At 43.6% G+C, this 21,148-nt stretch overlaps 2 protein-coding genes across 6 annotated transcripts; one reads left to right on the top strand and one right to left on the bottom strand.

Moving 5' to 3' along the window:
• Positions 1-38: 38 nt before the first annotated feature.
• LOC118376001 (MOB-like protein phocein) lies at positions 39-9,182 on the top strand. Of its 3 annotated transcripts, none has more exons than XR_008095955.1 (10): positions 39-202; positions 493-620; positions 1,715-1,777; positions 2,111-2,211; positions 2,330-2,372; positions 2,708-2,794; positions 3,208-3,287; positions 3,504-3,615; positions 6,829-8,639; positions 8,682-9,182. XR_008095955.1 is itself a non-coding variant. In XM_035762650.2 (9 exons), exons 2-9 carry the CDS (start codon positions 561-563, stop codon positions 6,961-6,963), a joined length of 681 nt encoding a protein of 226 aa, XP_035618543.1. In that variant the 5' UTR covers positions 39-202; positions 493-560; the 3' UTR covers positions 6,964-9,182. The 3 variants fall into 3 exon arrangements, 1 of the variants encoding a protein (XP_035618543.1); XR_008095956.1 differs by having other exon boundaries at positions 6,829-8,681; positions 8,724-9,182; XM_035762650.2 differs by having other exon boundaries at positions 6,829-9,182.
• Positions 9,183-9,523: 341 nt separating this feature from the next.
• Positions 9,524-17,525, bottom strand: LOC118376000 (protein boule-like). 3 transcript variants are annotated; one of them, XM_035762649.2, is made up of 11 exons: positions 16,779-17,525; positions 15,636-15,767; positions 15,421-15,512; positions 15,227-15,281; positions 14,681-14,756; positions 13,631-13,791; positions 13,238-13,321; positions 12,873-12,920; positions 12,631-12,759; positions 12,266-12,376; positions 9,524-12,115 (listed from the first exon to the last, which is right to left on the bottom strand). In XM_035762649.2, exons 1-11 carry the CDS (start codon positions 16,794-16,796, stop codon positions 11,954-11,956), a joined length of 1,068 nt encoding a protein of 355 aa, XP_035618542.1. In that variant the 5' UTR covers positions 16,797-17,525; the 3' UTR covers positions 9,524-11,953. The 3 variants fall into 3 exon arrangements, with proteins under 3 accessions (XP_035618542.1, XP_035618540.1, XP_035618541.1); XM_035762647.2 differs by having other exon boundaries at positions 15,636-15,788; positions 16,779-17,524; XM_035762648.2 differs by having other exon boundaries at positions 12,266-12,373; positions 15,636-15,788; positions 16,779-17,520.
• Positions 17,526-21,148: the final 3,623 nt, after the last annotated feature.

The following is a 21,148-nucleotide window of genomic DNA, read 5'->3' as shown; positions in this document are numbered from 1 at the left end:
CTACATTGACACTGCAACACACACACACACACACGCACACAAAGACCGACACAACACAAACACACACTTTTACACTAATAATTTGCTGCTGGTGCTCTGTTCTTTATTCTATTCTTATTATCGATCCTGATGTCTAGTCACTTTGCCCTGCCTTCGTGTACACATCTACCTCAGATACCTCGTGCCTCTTCATGTTGATCTGGTACTGGTACTCCCTGTGTATATACTGTAGTTCCATCTTGTGTATTTTATTTTATTCCTCTTGTACTACTTTATTTTTAAACTCTGTGTCGTTGGGAAGGTTTCGTAAGCAAGCATTCCATGGTAAAGTCTACACCAGTTGTATTCGGCCCATGTGACAAATACAATTATATGTTATATTATTTGATTTAAACGGTTTCTTTTTTCTGAAACGTTTTTCCAACATAATCCGACTAATGAATACACCCCTGAAGTGCAATCAAATCCGCAATGTGTTTTTGTTACTGTCAGAAGATCGGCTACTTGCACGGCGAGCTGACACTTCCTCCAGCTTTGGCAACATCCGGATTCCAGTCGAGATGGTCATGGCGGAGGGTGCAGCTGTTATGAGGAGGAATCGACCAGGGACTAAAGAAAAGGTACCAGATTTTAGCAACATGGTTTAATTTGAGTGTGTTCAATGCTCATGTCTTGTATTTTTTTACTTGGGCACATTTTGTATCCTTTCCTAGACGGCCCGTTTGTCAGCTGCTAACGTTAGCTTACTTAACTAGCTAATGTTGCTAGTTAGCGAGGCTACATACAGCCAGCTGGCTCGCCAGTCAAAGTCAGGAGCTATAAGATATGGGCTGGTCACAGCTATCAAACGATGCCTGTTTGTATTGTCTGAAGTTATCTGAAAATAGAATATACAGGTAGCTATGTAGGAGCTAACTACCTCGCCCTTAATCATGACTCTCAGTGCCATTAGATTACACATAAATCACTGGATGAATGTGGGAGTTTTGGTAAGAGCCGCGACACTCGGTCTGAACATTAACACGGATAGTTTGCAGTACGATTTTGGAAACATACCGACCTTTCATAGCGACGAGAAATAATGTAAAAACAACAACAAACATGTTAAATTGATACACACCTTTAAACAGTTAGGGGACCACATGAGCATATTTCCATTTTACAACGCTTCTTAAGGTACCTGTGCTAATTAGCTATCTCTGCGTCTCAGAACAACGGTGTGTAACCTGAAGACAGGCCACAAACATGTTGTCACTGAAAAACACTGTTCACTGCAACTGTGTTAACAGGTTAAACCAGTGGAGGCTGGTGGGAGGAGCTATATGAGGACCTTCATTGGAATGCCATTACAATGAGCCCTTCCTCCTATAGCTCCTCCCAACAGCCTTCACTGGTGTACAGTAAGCTGTATTTTGCATTTGTGAAATAATTTGGATGTGACATGAACGTAGAGGGATTTATGGTCCTAGAACTTTAACACAATTGAGAATGGATTTAGATTGAGTATTTGGCTTCCAGAGCCAATTCACCCTTTAAACAGAACATGTAAGGTCCTTGGACTATAAGGAGTAATGTTAGGCTCCTTTAGTCCAATATTGGGCTAGTAGCTACCTATTCATTTACCAGACAGAGATAAGCTAGTTGGCGAGGTCTTTTTGTCAGCTGAATCAGTGCAGTTCGTTTGCCCTGCTGAGTTTCTTGTGTATGCCCACAGGACTTCTACAACTGGCCCGATGAGTCGTTCGAGGAGATGGACAGCACACTGGCTGTGCAGCAGGTGGGAGTCAGATGTCTCTGTTTTAATGTTTGAAATATCTTACTGTTTGAGTCATTTGCATATGATGACACCGTGGTTAATTGAAGAAGTCTAATCAGGCATTCTACTAGCTATGTAGCTAGTGCTGATCTGTGTGAGCAGTTCTCTGTAACATTCTCCAGTATGGATTAGCAGTTGCATATAGACAAAATATCAGAGAAACTGTAATCTTTCAAATGTAGACAACAATCAGACTGCTATTCTGCCATTTGAGTTGCTGAGGTAGAATGGCTTAGTCAGGTGATGTATTTAATGCAGTTCTGTTCTGCTTCTAAAGTCTGTGGTTCTTTTCAGTACATCCAACAGAACATCCGTACAGACTGCTCCAACATGGACAAGATCCTGGAGCCCCCAGAGGGTCAGGATGAGGGGGTCTGGAAGTACGAACACCTCAGGTAGTGGCTGCCGTTTACCACTTAGAAGAAAGTCATGTGGACATCCAAAATGTGTACTGGTGCTGAAAACACATCCTCCTTTTAACATTTGGTCTTGTCTCGTGTCCTCCATTTTTAGGCAGTTCTGTTTGGAGCTGAACGGACTTGCTGTGAAACTACAGGTATGCTCTTACGATGGATCAGCAGGCCTGGGCAACTCCAGTCCTCGGGTTCTGATTGGTGTCACAGTTTTGCCCCAGTCCCAGCTAACACACCTGACTCTAATAATCACCTAATTGTGATCTTCAGTTTAGAATGACATTTAATGAATCAGCTGTGTTTGCTAGGGAAGGAGAAAAGGGGTGACACCAATCAGGCCCTGGAGAACTGGTGTTGCCCAGGCCTGTGACATAGCTCTTCAGGAAGATCATGTTGAACATCCATTCTTCTCACACTGTTTGTTGGAGTGGTAACGTCCAGTAAGTCTGTTACTAACATGTACTCTGTCTGTTCACAGGGAGAATGCCACCCAGACACATGCACCCAGATGACAGCAACAGAGCAGTGGATCTTCCTCTGTGCTGCACACAAGACTCCCAAAGAGGTAAGGTCCTCTCTGCCCACAGCATTTGTAGAGGCGGATCCCTCATCCAGTTCCTACCCTCTTTCCCTGGTATAAGAATATAATACTAATAAACCAGTTAGACTTTTATCCAAAGCCACTTAGTCTTAGTGACTTAGTCATGCTTGCATACATTTTCTGTTTTGAAGTAAGCATTTCGTTGGACTGTATCCTCTACATATGACTTATAGACAAACTTGTGACTTGGGTGGCCCCAGTGGGAATCGAACCCATGACGCTTGGCGTTGCAAGCACCATGCTCTACCAACTGAGCCACACAGGACTACAAGATAGTTGTCCTCTGGCACCGAACATTCACCATGCCAGAACTAATAACACCATTATAGTCATTGGCTGGTACTCAAGCCTGTTGTTGTGTTTGCTGTCTCCTGCAGTGTCCAGCCATCGACTACACCAGACACACTCTGGACGGAGCCGCCTGCCTCCTCAACAGTAACAAGTACTTCCCTAGCAGGTAACAACTGTTTACCGTGTTCCTGTGTCTCCTGTGACTTTAACTTTCCCATTAACCCCCAGCACCCTTCACACAGAAATTAAGCATTTTTTAAAATGTAACACCATTTTATCCAAATGATCATTTGCATTGTACTGATATATGCAGCTACCTACATTTGCTGTAAGCGTTGTAATAAAGTTGCTGTGACCTGATTTGGTCTCTGTTCTATGGTAGAGTGAGCATTAAAGAGTCCTCAGTAGGGAAACTGGGTTCAGTTTGCCGGCGGATCTACAGGATATTCTCCCACGCTTACTTCCACCATCGTCAGATCTTTGACAAGTATGAGGTAAGCATTTTCTATGACTGTCTTTATTCTATGAATTGTAATTACACATGTACATACTGTAAAGCACTACCCCAAACGCTAGCCCTAAGGCTGTACATACTGTAAAGCACTAACCCAAAACCCTAGCCCTGAGGCTGTACATACTGTAAAGCACTAACCCAAGACCCTAGCCCTAAGGCTGTACATACTGTAAAGCACTAACCCAAAGCCCTAGCCCTGAGGCTGTACATACTGTAAAGCACTAACCCAAAACCCTAGCCCTAAGGCTGTACATACTGTAAAGCACTAACCCAAAACCCTAGCCCTAAGGCTGTACATACTGTAAAGCACTAACCCAAAACCCTGAGGCTGTACATACTGTAAAGCACTAACCCAAAACCCTAGCCCTAAGGCTGTACATAAAGCACTAACCCAAAACCCTAGCCCTAAGGCTGTACATACTGTAAAGCACTAACCCAAAGCCCTGAGGCTGTACATACTGTAAAGCACTAACCCAAAGCCCTGAGGCTGTACATACTGTAAAGCACTAACCCAAAGCCCTGAGGCTGTACATACTGTAAAGCACTAACCCAAAACTAACCTAGCCATAAGGCTGTACATACTGTAAAGCACTAACCCAAAACCCTAGCCCTAAGGCTGTACATACTGTAAAGCACTAACCCAAAGCCCTGAGGCTGTACATACTGTAAAGCACTAACCCTAAAAACTGTAAAGCACTAACCCAAAGCCCTAAGGCTGTACATACTGTAAAGCACTAACCCAAAACCCTGAGGCTGTACATACTGTAAAGCACTAACCCAAAACCCTGAGGCTGTACATACTGTAAAGCACTAACCCAAAGCCCTAAGGCTGTACATACTGTAAAGCACTAACCCAAAGCCCTAAGGCTGTACATACTGTAAAGCACTAACCCAAAGCCCTAAGGCTGTACATACTGTAAAGCACTAACCCAAAGCCCTAAGGCTGTACATACTGTAAAGCACTAACCCAAAGCCTAGCCCTAAGGCTGTACATACTGTAAAGCACTAACCCAAAGCCCTAAGGCTGTACATACTGTAAAGCACTAACCCAAAGCCCTAAGGCTGTACATACTGTAAAGCACTAACCCAAAGCCTAGCCCTAAGGCTGTACATACTGTAAAGCACTAACCCAAAGCCCTAAGGCTGTACATACTGTAAAGCACTAACCCAAAGCCCTGAGGCTGTACATACTGTAAAGCACTAACCCAAAGCCCTGAGGCTGTACATACTGTAAAGCACTAACCCAAAACCCTGAGGCTGTACATACTGTAAAGCACTAACCCAAAACCTAGCCCTAAGGCTGTACATACTGTAAAGCACTAACCCAAAGCCTAGCCCTAAGCACTAACCCAAAACCCTGAGGCTGTACATACTGTAAAGCACTAACCCAAAACCCTGAGGCTGTACATACTGTAAAGCACTAACCCAAAGCCTAGCCCTAAGGCAGTACATACTGTAAAACCACTAACATACTGTAAAGCACTAAACCCTGAGGCTGTACATACTGTAAAGCACTAACCCAAAGCCCAGAGGCTGTACATACTGTAAAGCACTAACCCAAAACCCTAAGGCTGTACATACTGTAAAGCACTAACCCAAAGCCCTAAGGCTGTACATACTGTAAAGCACTAACCCAAAGCCCTAAGGCTGTACATACTGTAAAGCACTAACCCAAAGCCCTAAGGCTGTACATACTGTAAAGCACTAACCCAAAGCCCTAAGGCTGTACATACTGTAAAGCACTAACCCAAAGCCCTGAGGCTGTACATACTGTAAAGCACTAACCCAAAGCCCTGAGGCTGTACATACTGTAAAGCACTAACCCAAAACCTAGCCCTAAGGCAGTACATACTGTAAAGCACTAACCCAAAGCCCTGAGGCTGTACATACTGTAAAGTACTAACCCAAAGCCTAGCCCTGAGGCTGTACATACTGTAAAGCACTAACCCAAAGCCTAGCCCTAAGGCAGTACATACTGTAAAGCACTAACCCAAAACCCTGAGGCTGTACATACTGTAAAGCACTAACCCAAAACCCTGAGGCTGTACATACTGTAAAGCACTAACCCAAAACCCTGAGGCTGTACATACTGTAAAGCACTAACCCAAAACCCTGAGGCTGTACATACTGTAAAGCACTAACCCAAAACCCTAGCCCTGAGGCTGTACATACTGTAAAGCACTAACCCAAAACCCTGAGGCTGTACATACTGTAAAGCACTAACCCAAAGCCCTGAGGCTGTACATACTGTAAAGCACTAACCCAAAACCCTAGCCCTAAGGCTGTACATACTGTAAATCACTAACCCAAAACCCTGAGGCTGTACATACTGTAAAGCACTAACCCAAAGCCCTAAGGCTGTACATACTGTAAAGCACTAACCCAAAACCCTGAGGCTGTACATACTGTAAAGCACTAACCCAAAGCCCTAAGGCTGTACATACTGTAAAGCACTAACCCAAAACCCTGAGGCTGTACATACTGTAAAGCACTAACCCAAAACCCTAGCCCTGAGGCTGTACATACTGTAAAGCACTAACCCAAAACCCTGAGGCTGTACATACTGTAAAGCACTAACCCAAAACCCTGAGGCTGTACATACTGTAAAGCACTAACCCAAAACCCTGAGGCTGTACATACTGTAAAGCACTAACCCAAAACCCTGAGGCTGTACATACTGTAAAGCACTAACCCAAAACCCTGAGGCTGTACATACTGTAAAGCACTAACCCAAAGCCCTAAGGCTGTACATACTGTAAAGCACTAACCCAAAACCCTGAGGCTGTACATACTGTAAAGCACTAACCCAAAACCCTAGCCCTGAGGCTGTACATACTGTAAAGCACTAACCCAAAACCCTGAGGCTGGGATCCAATCTGATCCTGCGTTGTTGAACGTTCCAGCGGCTGCGGAGGTCACATCCACGGTTAACGCTGAATATGTCGGCACAATGGGAAATGACCTTTACATTGTGCTACAATGCCTGATCAGATTGAATCCCGTCCTAACTCTTACCCCAACAGGTTTCACATAGATTCAGCTGTGATTGTGATGATACTTGTTGCATTGAACTTAATATAATTTGACTCTGGTGTATTGGTTACCAGTGACTTCAGCTTTCAACTAGCATTGGGTTTAGAAACGTTGTGATTTTATATAGGAAAACTCAAGCGAATGCTCTTGCCCTCTCCAGAACGAGACGTTCCTGTGCCATCGGTTCACGCGCTTCGTGATGAAGTACAACCTGATGTCCAAGGACAACCTGATCGTACCCATCATGGAGGATGAGACTAACCCTAACGAAGCAGAGGGCGAGAGCGACGCCTGAGGACTGGGATCTGAAGAGGATCTGCTACACCCTGCCAAACTATTTCAAACACATGGCTGTCTCACACACCCACCCACAACCACACAATACACTAAAGTACACTAAAATCACCAGTTTTTAAGTAGAATATTTTCAATATTGTATGAACATCCTAATTTAGCTTGTATGTTTCAGAGAACAAGACAATGTTGTGGTTAAATGACTAACCAATATACACTGTGGCCAGTTAATTAGGTACACCCATCTAGTACCGGGTCAAACCCCGCTTTGCCACCAAAACAGCCTGTTGGAAACGTTCCACATGGATGTGGGTCCATGCAGACGGGATGGCATCACGCCGTAGCTACAGATTGGATGGCGGGAACATTGATGCTGCAAACAGTCCGGTCTACCTCATCCCAAAGATGCTCTCTCTATTGGGTTTGGTCAGCAACAATGTTCAGATACGCTGTGACGTTCGATCGTTGCTAAATTGGTATCAAGGGACCTAACGTGTGCCAGGAAAATGTTCCCCACACCAGTACACCACCGCCACCAGCCTGTACCGTTGACACCAGGTAGGATGGGTAAACACACTCATGCTGCTTACGCCAAAACCTGACTGTCATCAGCATGAACCTGGAAACGGGATTCATCAGACCAGGCAAGGTTTTTCCACTCCTCAATTGTCCAGTTTTGGTAATTGCGTTCCCACTAGTGCTTCTTCTTAGTTTTAGCTGATAGGACTGGAACCCCGTGTGGTCGTCTGCTACAATAGCCCATCCGTGACAAGGATCGACGAGTTGTGCGTTCCGAAATGCCGTTCTGCACACCACTGTTGTACTGTGCCGTTAGTGGCCAGCCTGTTAGTGGCCAGCCTGTTAGTGGCCAGCCTGTTAGCCTGCCATTCTCCTTGGACCTCTCATCAACGAGCTGTTTTCACCCACAGAACTGCCGCTGACTGGATGGTTTTTGTTTGTCGCACCATTCACAGTAAACTCTAGACACTCGTGCGTGAAAATCCCAGGAGGCCGGCTCTTTCAGAGATATTGGATCCGGTGCGCCTAGCAGACGATCACCACGCTCAGTCACTTAGGCCGCTAGTTTGACACATTCTAGCATTCAATCAAACAGTTACTGAATGGCTCGATGCCTGTCTGCCTGCTTTATAGAGCAAGCCACAGCCACGTGACTCACTGTAGGAGCAAATCATTTTGGTGAACAGGGTGGTGTACCTGATAAACTGTGACACCCTTTGCTAGTTACTTTATCATGTGCTTTGTTTGGTCCTTGGGCAGCGTTTACACAGGCAACCAAATTCTTATGGGCAAAATAATTGCTCTGGTTGGTCAAAAGACTAATTGGTGGCAAAAGATCATAATTGGGCTGTCTGAGTAAATGCAGCCTTTGTTGTGTTCTAGGTGTCAGGAACTCTGGTCTAATGTAGCGCTATAAGTTAATATAACAGGTATTTAATAAACAGGCTACATTATACAGGTTGATATAACAGGTATTTAATAGTCCTGATATTTCTGACTGTACTGTATATAAAACCACGTCAGTCTTCCATCCTAGATTAAGGAAGTGTAAGGACATGATTAATTGCAGACTATAACAAAAATGTTTTTTAGGGTTTTATTCCACTAATGGCTGAATTTAGGATTAGGGGAGGGGAAGCTGATCCTAGATCAGCTGGGGTTAAGATTAGGGGAGGGGAAGCTGATCCTAGATCGGCTGAGGTTAAGATTAGGGGAGTGAAAGCTGATCCTAGATCGGCTGAGGTTAAGATTAGGGGAGGGCAAGCTGATCCTAGATCGGCTGAGGTTAAGATTAGGGGAGGGCAAGCTGATCCTAGATCGGCTGAGGTTAAGATTAGGGGAGGGCAAGCTGATCCTAGATCGGCTGAGGTTAAGATTAGGGGAGGGCAAGCTGATCCTAGATCGGCTGAGGTTAAGATTAGGGGAGGGCAAGCTGATCCTAGATCGGCTGAGGTTAAGATTAGGGGCTGGGAAGCTGATCTGTACCAAGGGGAAGCTTCAACCCAGAGCCAAAAAAAGGCAACATTGCCGCAGGATAGCCTGTTTACTGGGCCAGAGTTCCTACAGCTTTGACATGGCACAAGGACTGCTTTCCTAATAACTGTTTTTTATAGAAGGGGATGGGGGTGTTTTACGTTCATGTCATTTAGGGCAACAATCACTCACTGTATTTATTTAAAATAAAGGAATTTGATGTTTTCATTATTGGTTAATATTAATGACAGCTACTCAGAAATGCCTTAGGTTTTCAAAGCACAATTATGTCTCATTCACTTTCTATATTCTTGTCAAATGATGAACTATTACTCAGGCAACACAACGATGTGTTTGACTGTGTTGGCGTCTTGTCCCTGGTGGATATATCCATTCACTGTTTCTTATTCAAATATCCCATATTTACAATCAAGTGCCATGTGTTCCTATTGTACATGTGTGACCTGTCGTCTTCACATTTTCACAGCAGTGCAACGTTTTCAAACGGGCTTCCATTTCATCAGTAAGGGTTGTTTCTCTGGGCTCAATGACACACGGACGTATCCATCCTCCTCAAGGGTTCAAACTTTATTCGTACCAACAAGACGACCCACTTCTGAACACAACAAGTCTTAAACACCCCCCCCAATATTCAGAAAGAACAAGGCACAATGTAATGTGCAGAAGAACATCAAAGTAAACATCCAAATGTTAGTTAGTGTTCAGAACTATATACAAAACATACATGCACTGATGTTAAAACATCTTAACTGTAAGGTCAAGACAACTTCGCCTCATTTATAAAAAGGGTAGACGAACAGAGCATATCTTAACTCCAAAACAATATGACATTTTTTAAAAGGCTGTACTTTGGAGCAAAGCATAGTTGATCTGCTCCTCAGATTGAGTAATGGGATTACAGGAGGTAGAGGTGGGATATCCCCAAACTGAACTTCAAACGTCTAACATTGTAATAAATAGTTCAACATTTATGTATGTTTTAAAAAGCAAGACACATTGACTTGACAATGTGGTGCTATGACAATATGTAAAGAGTAAAACCTGTTTATTCAAATGGAACATTGAGGAATTACAGGCATGCTTGGAATACAACAAAATACCCTTCCTAAAATTGTCATTTCAAATCAAACTTTAATTCTGTTTTATTAGTAACTGACCAAATCAAATTGACCTAAACGGTTATTTTAATGATAAATTAACAGAACATGGGAGCACTTATTTAAGAAATGATTCTGTCATTTCTTTTCTTCTGGCATTGACTTTCACTATGATCAATTCTCAACAAGAAAACAAGTATGTTTCAGAGCAAAACGTCATAACTTTTCAATTATGAACAGTTGTGGAAAATTCGAGATGTTTCTACCCTGATTATATATATATTTTTACAGGGAAGATCATGAAATGAAAGTGAATCGCAGTTCACACAAAACAAAACCAGACACCTCATAGTACATGCAATCCAGCTATTCAAATAATTATTCAAAAAAAATAGGCCTCAATGAAATATGTGATGTCATAAATTCTTTAGTTAAACCTCAACTCTGACACCCATAGCTTATCAGTTATAGAATACAATTTCAACAGAATACATGCATAACCAATGAGGGAGCAGACCAAGACAGGATGCAGGAGAAAAAGTAACCAAACCGTGTAGACCATGGGTGACTCATGACTGAACCCAGGGTGACTCATGACTGAACCCAGGGTGACTCATGACTGAACCCAGGGTGACTCATGACTGAACCCAGGGTGACTCATGACTGAACCCAGGGTGACTCATGACTGAACCCAGGGTGACTCATGACTGAACCCAGGGTGACTCATGACTGAACCCAGGGTGATTGAAGTTGATGAAGATGAGGCGAATAATTTACAGGCAGGAAAGAGCGGCAAAAAGAGCTTGCCTTGTTGACCTTCCAATCTTGAAATGTTCCAGCCGTCACACAAAGCCGACGAAAGACCATGTGAATCTGTTTGACTGATGTTCATTGTACTTTATTTGTGGTCCCAGTCCAGTGGACAGAGTTAATTTGATGTTACCCCTCATCTGGAGGGCACATTGTTTTTAGAGACTCACAATCACAGCTAAATCTATATGAAACAGCTCTTGAAAACATGAGATACATAAAAATGCTAAATGTATAAAATAACCTCCTGGTTATGTATTTTTTCATCCAGTTGGAGAATTATGTAACGATTAACTCTAGGGATCTATTTGCACTCCTCTGTGACAGCAGCCTAATTATTTTAAAATACCTTTTCCAACATGTATTGCAGTCACATTATAAAGACAGTAATCTTGACTATTCTAATACCAATGAGATAAACATGCCCCATGGCAGATAAGAGAGCTTTTATTTAGAACTAATATCGGCAGTAATCTTCGTTAGACTTCTTTTTTGCTTTGCGTAAAGAGCTCATTTGAAAAAGAAAACGTGTGATTGGCCAATAGGCCATTATAAAGCAGTATCAGGAAATAGCTCCCTTTTGCTTCTATACTCTGAACGATTACATGGCAAAAGTTTGACACAAATGCCAAAGGAGGAACATTCTTGTTACAAAAGATCGTTTAGCTTAACTTTAAGCTCAATCGTGCATTGGGTTAGTTATGAAACAGTTCAACAGTACAATGCAGTACCAGGAGCTAGTTATCCCTCCCTGAGTCGTGGGAAAAACACCAGAGGAAGCTATGCACCTTTTCAGTCCAGAAGTGATAGAACGAGCACTTACATCATAGTGCTTACAGTACCTTTTAGTAGCTAAAATGATTCATATTCTCAATATTCTATTAAATTATACTAAACAGATGAACATTCAGCGAGCACATAGTTGTCTGGACTGAATAATATGATGCGTGTGAAAGGTTGGAGGAGACAGGGTCATGGAGAGATTGAGAAGCGGGTGGAGAGATAGAGAAGTGGGTCTTTCTGCCTGAGGAGATGGGCGTTTCATTGGCTGAAAGGAAACGTGGATATACTCTACTTGAGTGGTTCGGTGGCGGGCGGAGGGGAGGGGTCAGTGGTGATTTCTGGGCGGTACTCCTTGCGCAGGTGGGCGTAGTGCGGGTTGCGGCCGTACCTGGGCTTCAGGCTGACCGGCGAGGAGGGGTAACCTCGCCTCATGGCGTGGAACTTCTGTTCCTAGATGGGGAACGTAACAGACACAACACATGACAATCCTTCTCCAACAATCATTCATCACAACAGACCAATAGAGATGATTCTCTAGCATGCCTTATCATATGATGTCATAATAAGTTTATACTGGTATACTGGTATTATAACGGGTACCTTTCCTGGTTCTTGCTGTATCATCACCGGTGTCATCCCCCCTGGACTTTGTGGGTAGTATGATAACGTGTGATTGTAGGCTGGTTGCACCATGTGGTCGATGAACTGCTGCTATGGTAGAACAAGTAAGCACTGAGTACGGTTTTATACATCAACTGTCACCTAATGCTAACGCTATGAAGTAGCATATGGGAAATAGTACACTGACCGAGGGAACTACAAAATGGTTGTGTTCAGTAGGTCGTACTGTGGCAAAACATTTTGAAACAGTCAATACAAATGTGCCTTTCCTATTGGACCAAGGTAGTTTTTTTTCTCTCGGTTTTGAGCGTAATGAATAGGACCCAGGTCAGGATGTTATCAACCTCAGGGATGGGGGCCTCTATGAGGGGCATGGCAGGCTGGACACATCCCCCGTCGCTGGGCTGCTCCATGGGCTGGTACAGGAGCTCAGAGGGCTGCATGTACAACACTGGGCTGGAGGGCACTGGAGACTGACACACACACACACACAATTAGTTGACATTTAGGATCCACCTTGCCTCTGATAAAAACCCACTCACAAACATAGAGGTGAAGAGCACAGAAGCCCATCTCCTTCCCTTACCTGAGGAACGTTCCATTGCAGGTGACTAGGGTGACACTGTGTAGGGGCCTGAATGACACAGAGTATAGGAAACAGATCAGTACCCAGGAGTACAGCAGCTTTCTCCTGGGATAACACCTCAATACCATTACATCTGAACAGCTGACTTGGCTGTCATTGGCTGAGGTACCAGTATTTACAATGGATGTCTTATGATGCTGTACTGGTGACTACGGTTAACCTGGTCCCAGATCTGTTTGTGCTGTCTTGCCAACTCCTATGGTCATGGACAACATTGCCTATAGAACACAAACAGATCGGGGATCAGGCTGGTCAGCTGAGCTGTAATGGTGGTGGTGAGACGATCCAGGACAGTCTGCTCTGACCTGGTAGTGATGGTAGGCTGGCTGCTGGTAGATGGGTGGAGGCTGGTGGGTCAGCATGACTGGAGAACCAGGCACTGAGCGGGACTACAAGGACACAGACACACATGTAATATGCGGGACACCAGCCATGTACGAAATAACATTTATCTTTACGCCAAAAAAAGCAAATGTACAATAACTTAAGATTTTATCAAATGCAACGAATTGTATAAAATGACTAAAACACTGTAGTATGTCGTGTCTGTTTCCTGGATGAAACATGATCAGTAGTCTCTCTATGATTCTCACATGTTGCTGTGTGTTCAAATCAAATCTTCATGTAGAATGCACATTTCATTCACCACCAGGGAAGATGTGGCCTGAGCACATGGCTGAGTGAAGGATAGGACTCACGGGCCAGTGGTAGGGGGCGGAGGGGCTCATCTCTGGGGTGTGGAAGTAAGCCACTCCGTTGTGGTAGGTGTAGGGGTAGCCTGTAGGGGTGGTGAGGTACATGGTTCCACAGGGGGTGGGTATCATGGCAGGAGTATGGCTGGACACAGAGAAGCTGTTTGCTGAGTGGAGGAGGAAGGAGGCACAAGTCAACCACAAGGTTATGTACAAAGGCAAACGTTGTCGACACTCAATCCCAGGTGATGATTCAGAATTTTAAAGGCAACAAGTGCAAGAGCACACTAGTCCCCACCCACCACGATCAAGATAAGACCATATATGGTATGATAGTTCAAATGTTCAATGATGCATTACAAATGTGTTGAAAAAGTCATTTCCACCACTATGTAATGCTACTACTTCAGCTGTCACTCATCTACAGCATGGGAAGACAACCCTGTTCCTGAGGTGCTGCAGGATTCTGTTCAATCTAGGCACCACACCTGACCAAAGGAGCTAATTGATCAGTTCAGTGACTGCCTAAATTCACCACCTGACCAAAGGAGCTAATTGATCAGTTCAGTGACTGCCTAAATTCACCACCTGACCAAAGGAGCTAATTGATCAGTTCAGTGACTGCCTAAATTCACCACCTGACCAAAGGAGCTAATTGATCAGTTCAGTGACTGCCTAAATTCACCACCTGACCAAATTAGCTAATTGATCAGTTCAGTGACTGCCTAAATTCACCACCTGACCAAATGAGCTAATTGATCAGTTCAGTGACTGCCTAAATTCACCACCTGACCAAAGGAGCTAATTGATCAGTTCAGTGACTGCCTAAATTCACCACCTGACCAAAGGAGCTAATTGATCAGTTCAGTGACTGCCTAAATTCACCACCTGACCAAAGGAGCTAATTGATCAGTTCAGTGACTGCCTAAATTCACCACCTGACCAAAGGAGCTAATTGATCAGTTCAGTGACTGCCTAAATTCAACACACCTGGTCGGTTAAAGCACTTCAGGACCAGGGTGGCCTACCCCTGCTCTACGGGGCTCTGTTACTTACGGTGACCTCCCACTTGCTGCTTGCGGACGGCCTGGCCGATGTTGAGCCTCTTGTCCCGGAAGCACAGTCTGTCAGCCTGGGGATGTGGTGGTGGCAGAGTGACAGGGGGTATCCGGTACAGATTGAGACAGATCACTTTACACTGAACATTTACTACCTATGACCATGTCTTTACTGGTGATGGACTGAGCTAAACCTAATGTGTATTTGAGCAGCTGTCCTCTAGAAGGAGATATAAGGTTTGTATCGTATCGTCTCTATCCCATATCTGTACTAGAGGTCGACCTCTAATCTGTACATATGTATATATATCTGTATATTGGCTCTACACTCTTAGAAAAAAAGGTGCCGTCTAGCACCTAAAAGGGTTCTTCGGCTATCCTCATAGGGGAACCGTTTTGGATTCCATGTGGAACCCTTTCCACAGAGGGTTCTACATGTAACCAAAAATAATTATACCTGGAACCAAAAAGGGTTCTCCTATGGGGACTGCCGAAGAACCCATTTGGAACCCTTTTGTCAAAGAATGTACTTTTAGTTACTCACATCATGAAGGATTCTCTCTGTATCCTCCTGAGTCTCAAAGGTGACAAAGCCATATCTGTGGGACGGACACAAACACAAGGCAATGATACAGTGTCCCTGGATTACATTTCCATTGTCATACTTTAGTTAATGAACATCATTGCAGGTGTCATCCAGTCTGCGGGGCAGAACATTGACAGTTTAACTGAACTCACCCTTTTGACACCCCAGCACGGTCAATCACTATCTTCACCTCCTTCACTGCTCCATGCTGGGAGAAGAAGCGTCTCAGGTCGCTCTCATTGGTCTACACACAAAAAGAACACACCCATTTCATGGTCCAGTAACATGCAGCAGCAAAAAGGTCAAGTTAGGTCGCAAACCCGAAACCAGGAGGCCCTATGAAAGTAAAGAAAGAGACAAAAGTCACCTTGAAATCAATGCCTCCCACAAAGATGCGGTTAGGGATGATGGTGCCAAAGCGGGGGGCATGGTGAGAGGGAGAGGTGTCGTTGCTGGGGTCATGAGACACTGGAGCAGGAGGAGGAGAGGGAGTGCTGGTCTGCGTGCAGATTGAGATTAGCTTGAAACAGAACAAGAGCATCACTGGATTGGCCATCCTCACCAATGCTGAGAAATTCTGATAATGTAGCAAAAATGATCTATTTTACAAAGCAATATCGTTTGATATCTTTAAGACAAAGGGTATGTTGTAAGCCTTTGATCTTTCAAAACAAACTGTCTCTACGACTGTATTCTTGGGGACAACTGCGGCTTGAAAAGAGGTTGTCTTTGTAGATGCACTTTTGTTTTGTCTAGAGCTGGGAATAACTAGCCAACCCTGAGTGACCTTTTGCTTTTTAAAGCCTATAATATGGTTTACTGAAATGCATGAGAAACTGCACAATGCTAGGCTAATGTTTAGGAGAGAGACCGTAGCTAGTTAGCTAGCTAAAAGCTAACAAGAGTCAGCCAACACATTTTCGATCAGGAGAAACATGCGAGATCAATCACCATTTACCAATAAACGAGTTACAACATAACTTACTCTGGTTTGGAAAACATTATCTATATCAAGCGACATATAACTGAACATAAATAACGCTAGTTTAACATAATTTATCTAGCTATCTAAACTAAAGACCTTGCTAACTTTATGCACTGGAAGCTAACATTAGTGATTGCTAGACAATATCGTTAGCATTGAAGAGGGACATTTTAACTTGCTGGTTATATGACATTAATTTATATAATTGTAGTATTGGAAACCCATTGTTACATGAATCACAATTAAATATACCGACACACAAACGCAACACTTATCTGATTAGCTACTTCGCTAAACACATACATATTATATATATATATATATAAAGCTAGCCAGCTAAGATTAATATGTTGTAAAAAATATATATACATATATATATATTAAAAAAGCTAGCTAGCTAAGATTAATATGTTGTCAAATAATATATATATACATATATATATATATTTTTTTTTACAACATATTCATCTAAGCTAGCTAGCAAGATGGCAAGTAAAGTTATTAAACTGGTGAAAGTAAACTTACGGTTATTTCGTCCTCCATCGTAGACACCTGCGCTTAACTAGATGATTCAGAAGACAATGGCAGCTCGAGCTGAAACACCTCGCAGGGAGGTGCACACAGCCAGGGACAGCCGAGCCTGAGGCATCAAGTCTGTCTGCAGTATGAACGAAGGGAAAATATCCGGCGTTTACCAGATTGAGCTCGTCCTAAAACCACTCATATTCATAGGTGGGCTACATTTCTATAATAATAATATATGCCATTTTAGCAGACGCTTTTATCCAAAGCGACTTACAGTCATGTGTGCATACATTCTACGTATGGATGGTCCTGGGAATCGAACCCACTACCCTGGCGTTACAAGCGCCATGCTCTACCAACTGAGCTACAGAAGGACCATTTCTATTGTCATAGTTGTATTTAACCAGAGAAACATTTATCTACAGATTATTGTTAGTTTGTTTCCATGTGCCAAAGGTAGGTAAACTTTAGAGCAGTCGCAGGTTAGCTAGTTTAATTGTGTTTTATTTCCCGCTCTTCCAGGCTCTGCCGCCCTCAACTTGTCCAGATGGCACTTTCCCAGTCCCCGTTGATGGCGGGAGAAAAGCCCTTTTTTATGAAAACAGTTTTTATTGAACAATTTCAGTTCATTCCTACATTAATTTACAATAAGTGTGCATGAATGAACATGGTAATTATCGTATTATTAACATTTTGGCACAAATAATCTACAAAGAAAACTATCGCCCGAGTCTGTATGGTTGGTACCGGGTTCTGTCTTGCCTGGTTGCCATTTTTATTTTTAAAGCTCACGTTCAACTCCTTGTACTTCATATTCACATGACTTGGAGTACAAGGACTGGAATGTCAGCTAAACAGACTGGCAACCAGCATTCATTTGCTAGGTCGTTACATTACATAGGCCTATTGAAAGCAGTGAAATGATTTTGTGTGCAAGCATCCAATATTGCTATTAGTGCCTAATATGTTGCAGGTGTTGTGCAGTAAGGTACAAGCGTACAGGTGCTATTATTGGTTGCTTTCCCCTGCTCAAACGCTGCATGCATAAACCAATGGTTGCCTTCCCTGTCATCAACTGTGCAGTTTTGCACCAAAATGCTAAAACATAAGATGTGGTTAGTTGATACATAAAATACCTATCCGGGGTTATAAAATCTGTCTACGTGTCAGCGAGGTCAGAGCAGAGGAACACGACCTTGTTTTGTCCTGTTCCCTGGCCTATCAGAACATCACACCTGTTCACGCTGCTGGTGCTCGGCTTACCTACCTGGGAGCATTGAGGTCCAGGGAGGCTGGAGGGTGAACCGTGCATTTCTCCACGGTCCTGGGAGAGACAGGGTTTAGTTGTGTATGTGTGCCATTCAGAGGGTGAATGGGCAAGACAAAATATTTAAGTGCCCTTGATAGTAGTAGGTGCCAGGCGCACCGGTTTGTGTCAAGAACTGCAACGCTGCTGGGGTTTTCACGCTCAACAGATTCCTGTCTGTATCAAGAATGGTCCACCAGCCAATGTGACACAACTGTGGGAAGCATTGGAGTCAACATGGGGAACGCTTTTGACACCTTGCCCTGACACCTTGTCCATGCCCTGACAAATTGGGGCTGTTCTGAGTGCAAACTCAATTTTAGGAAGGTGTTCATAATGTTTGGTAATACTCAGTGCATATCCTTCCTGGTTTGGTCAGTCTTATGGCCAGTATGCAATATACTGGCTATATGTCTCCAGAATAATATAGGCCTGAATAAATATTTATGCAATATTCAAGTCACAAGAGGGCAATGTTTCCCTCTGAATTTGTGCTGGTTAGGCCAAAACACAGCCTGCCTGTCCTACTACAAAATGTCATGAACTGGGTTTGCTTGACATTTCTAATCCAGAGAATGGTAAAGCATGTTGTAGGTCTAGTATGTAATGAGATGTTTAGAGAACTTTTCATTTGATAACTGTGTTCTATCAGGCAATATGACTCATAACAGCTTTATACACCACCAGGATAGGTTCAGGCCTATCGCTGGGAGGGTTAGGACTATAGGATGTGTCTGTCTGACTCCTAGGCAGGGGGACAAAGTACCTGACAGACTCAGCTCCTAATGCAGATGTACATCTGGGACAGTATTTCCCGAGCCTTACACACCTGATTTAAAGGTGTGATGATGAGTTGATTAGTGGAATCAGGCGTGTAGTACTAGGGCAAAAACATGGCCTCCTCAGCCTGACAGGGCTGCATGCGGAAAGGAGTCTCCATCAAATACAGTTGTATTTGTCACATGCTTTGTAAACAACAGGTGTAGACTAATAAAACAATATTTAACTAACGGGCCGTTCCGAACAATGCATAGAGAAAAATAATAGAAAAATAATAACGCAAGGAATAAATACACAATGAGTACCAATAACTTGGCTATATACACGGGGTACCAGTACTGGCTCGATGTGCAGGGGTACAGTCAGGTTACAGTCAGCCATGTAGACCCCTTTTAACTCAGTCAGGTTACAGTCAGCCATGTAGCCTCTTTTAACTCAGTCAGGTTACAGTCAGCCATGTAGCCTCTTTTAGCTCAGTCAGGGTTGACATGTAGCCTCTTTTAGCTCAGTCAGGTTGCCATGTAGCCTCTTTTAGCTCAGTCAGGGTTGACATGTAGCCATGTAGCCTCTTTAAACTCAGTCAGGATTGACATGTAGCCATGTAGCCTCTTTTAACTCAGTCAGGTTGACATGTAGCCATGTAGCCTCTTTAAACTCAGTCAGGGTTGACATGTAGCCATGTAGCCTCTTTTAACTCAGTCAGGATTGACATGTAGCCATGTAGCCTCTTTAAACTCAGTCAGGGTTGACATGTAGCCTCTTTTAACTCAGTCAGGGTTGACATGTAGCCATGTAGCCTCTGTTTAACTCAGTCAGGTTTGAGATGTAGCCTCTTTTAACTCAGGTGTGTGCTTTAGAGTGAGAAAAAGGTTCCACTCTTCAAGTTCCCCTGCACCTTCTTCAGTATTTTAGACTATTAACAAGCTGTGACAACAACAGAACACCGACCTGCTGAACTTATAACAGCAAGTCACCACCCTAGACGTTGTAGTGCCTCTCCCTAAGTCCCATTGAGCTATGTTTGATTTACAGTAGTATATTTGGTTCTGCGCCCAGATATCTAACTGATTACTTTCCTCGTGTTAGGGGTGCACATAATCACAGCACCAGATCAGGTGTTGTTAATGTGTGCTTATACAGGTTCAGGAGTAATGCTGAAGATTTTCTAGCTATATGTGTGCTTGTTTTTTTGAATTGGTTGAATCAACAAACTAAACTAAAAGTTTTTCTCCTTAAGTCAAACTGGGCCAGGTAGTGTTAGCCGGAGAGACAGTGGAGGGGAGAATGGGTGGGCGGCCAATTAGCGGCGCAGGTAGCAAGAGCCTCGTTAAAGACAGGGCTGATTCAGGTGGTGCAGTCGGAGCACTTTGTTAATAAAGCTAGTACATGTAATTTGGACGCTCTGCCCCACACTACGCCACTCGACGCTGTGCTGATCCTCAAAGAGCCACTTTGTCTCTGATTATAGGCCTCGTGCAGCTATAATTTCTCTCAGATTGAAGTCAGATCACTCTAGTCTTGACAGTCTGTAAATTGCATTTTATTTTTTCCCCAACCTCTCTTACCATAACAAAGGGATACAGCACCAGTTGTACCAAGAGAGCACAAGGCAGCAAATCGCCTGCTCCATTACCTGTAATGCATCGACCACTCAGAGGGGGGCGGCATACTGAAAAGTGTTCACGTCCAAACTTTCCCCTCCTGTGTGGGCTTTTATTGTTACGCATATGCTGGTTGGACAAATTTCCGTTTTTATGTCTCTGCTTTTTTCCTGGATTGAATTGGCAAATGAGTGTTTTATACTGAACTACTGAACTAGGCCTATGCGCAAGAGCTGAGGACAAAGAAGACATTGCCTAAGGATGAGCTGGTTGGGTTCAAACGTCATTCCATTTACATCCTACCTCTGTACAATTTAGATTTTCAAAAGACCTCTCTCTCTCTCTCTCTCTCTCTCTCTCTCTCTCTCTCTCTCTCTCTCTCTATCTCTCGCTCTCTCGCTCTCTCTCTCGCTCTCTCGCTCTCTCTCTCTCTCTCTCTCTCTCTCTCTCTCTCTCTCTCTCTCTCTCTCTCTCTCTCTCTCTCTCTCTCTCTCTCTCTCTCTCTCTCTCTCTCTCTCTCTCTCTCCCCCGCTCTCCACACATACTTGTCTTGTCCCTCCATACATCAACACTCTTGGTCATACAGCACTTACCAGCTCCCCACTGTTCACTGAAAGCCTCATAAAATTAGCCCCATGATGAATCCCCTTCTTCCTTGTTCCTTCTTCATTATTTCAACCCCC

The sequence above is a fragment of the Oncorhynchus keta genome, chromosome 37 (assembly GCF_023373465.1).
Source record: "Oncorhynchus keta strain PuntledgeMale-10-30-2019 chromosome 37, Oket_V2, whole genome shotgun sequence".
Lineage (NCBI taxonomy): Eukaryota > Metazoa > Chordata > Actinopteri > Salmoniformes > Salmonidae > Oncorhynchus > Oncorhynchus keta.
This window is presented reverse-complemented; position numbering and strand designations above follow the sequence as displayed.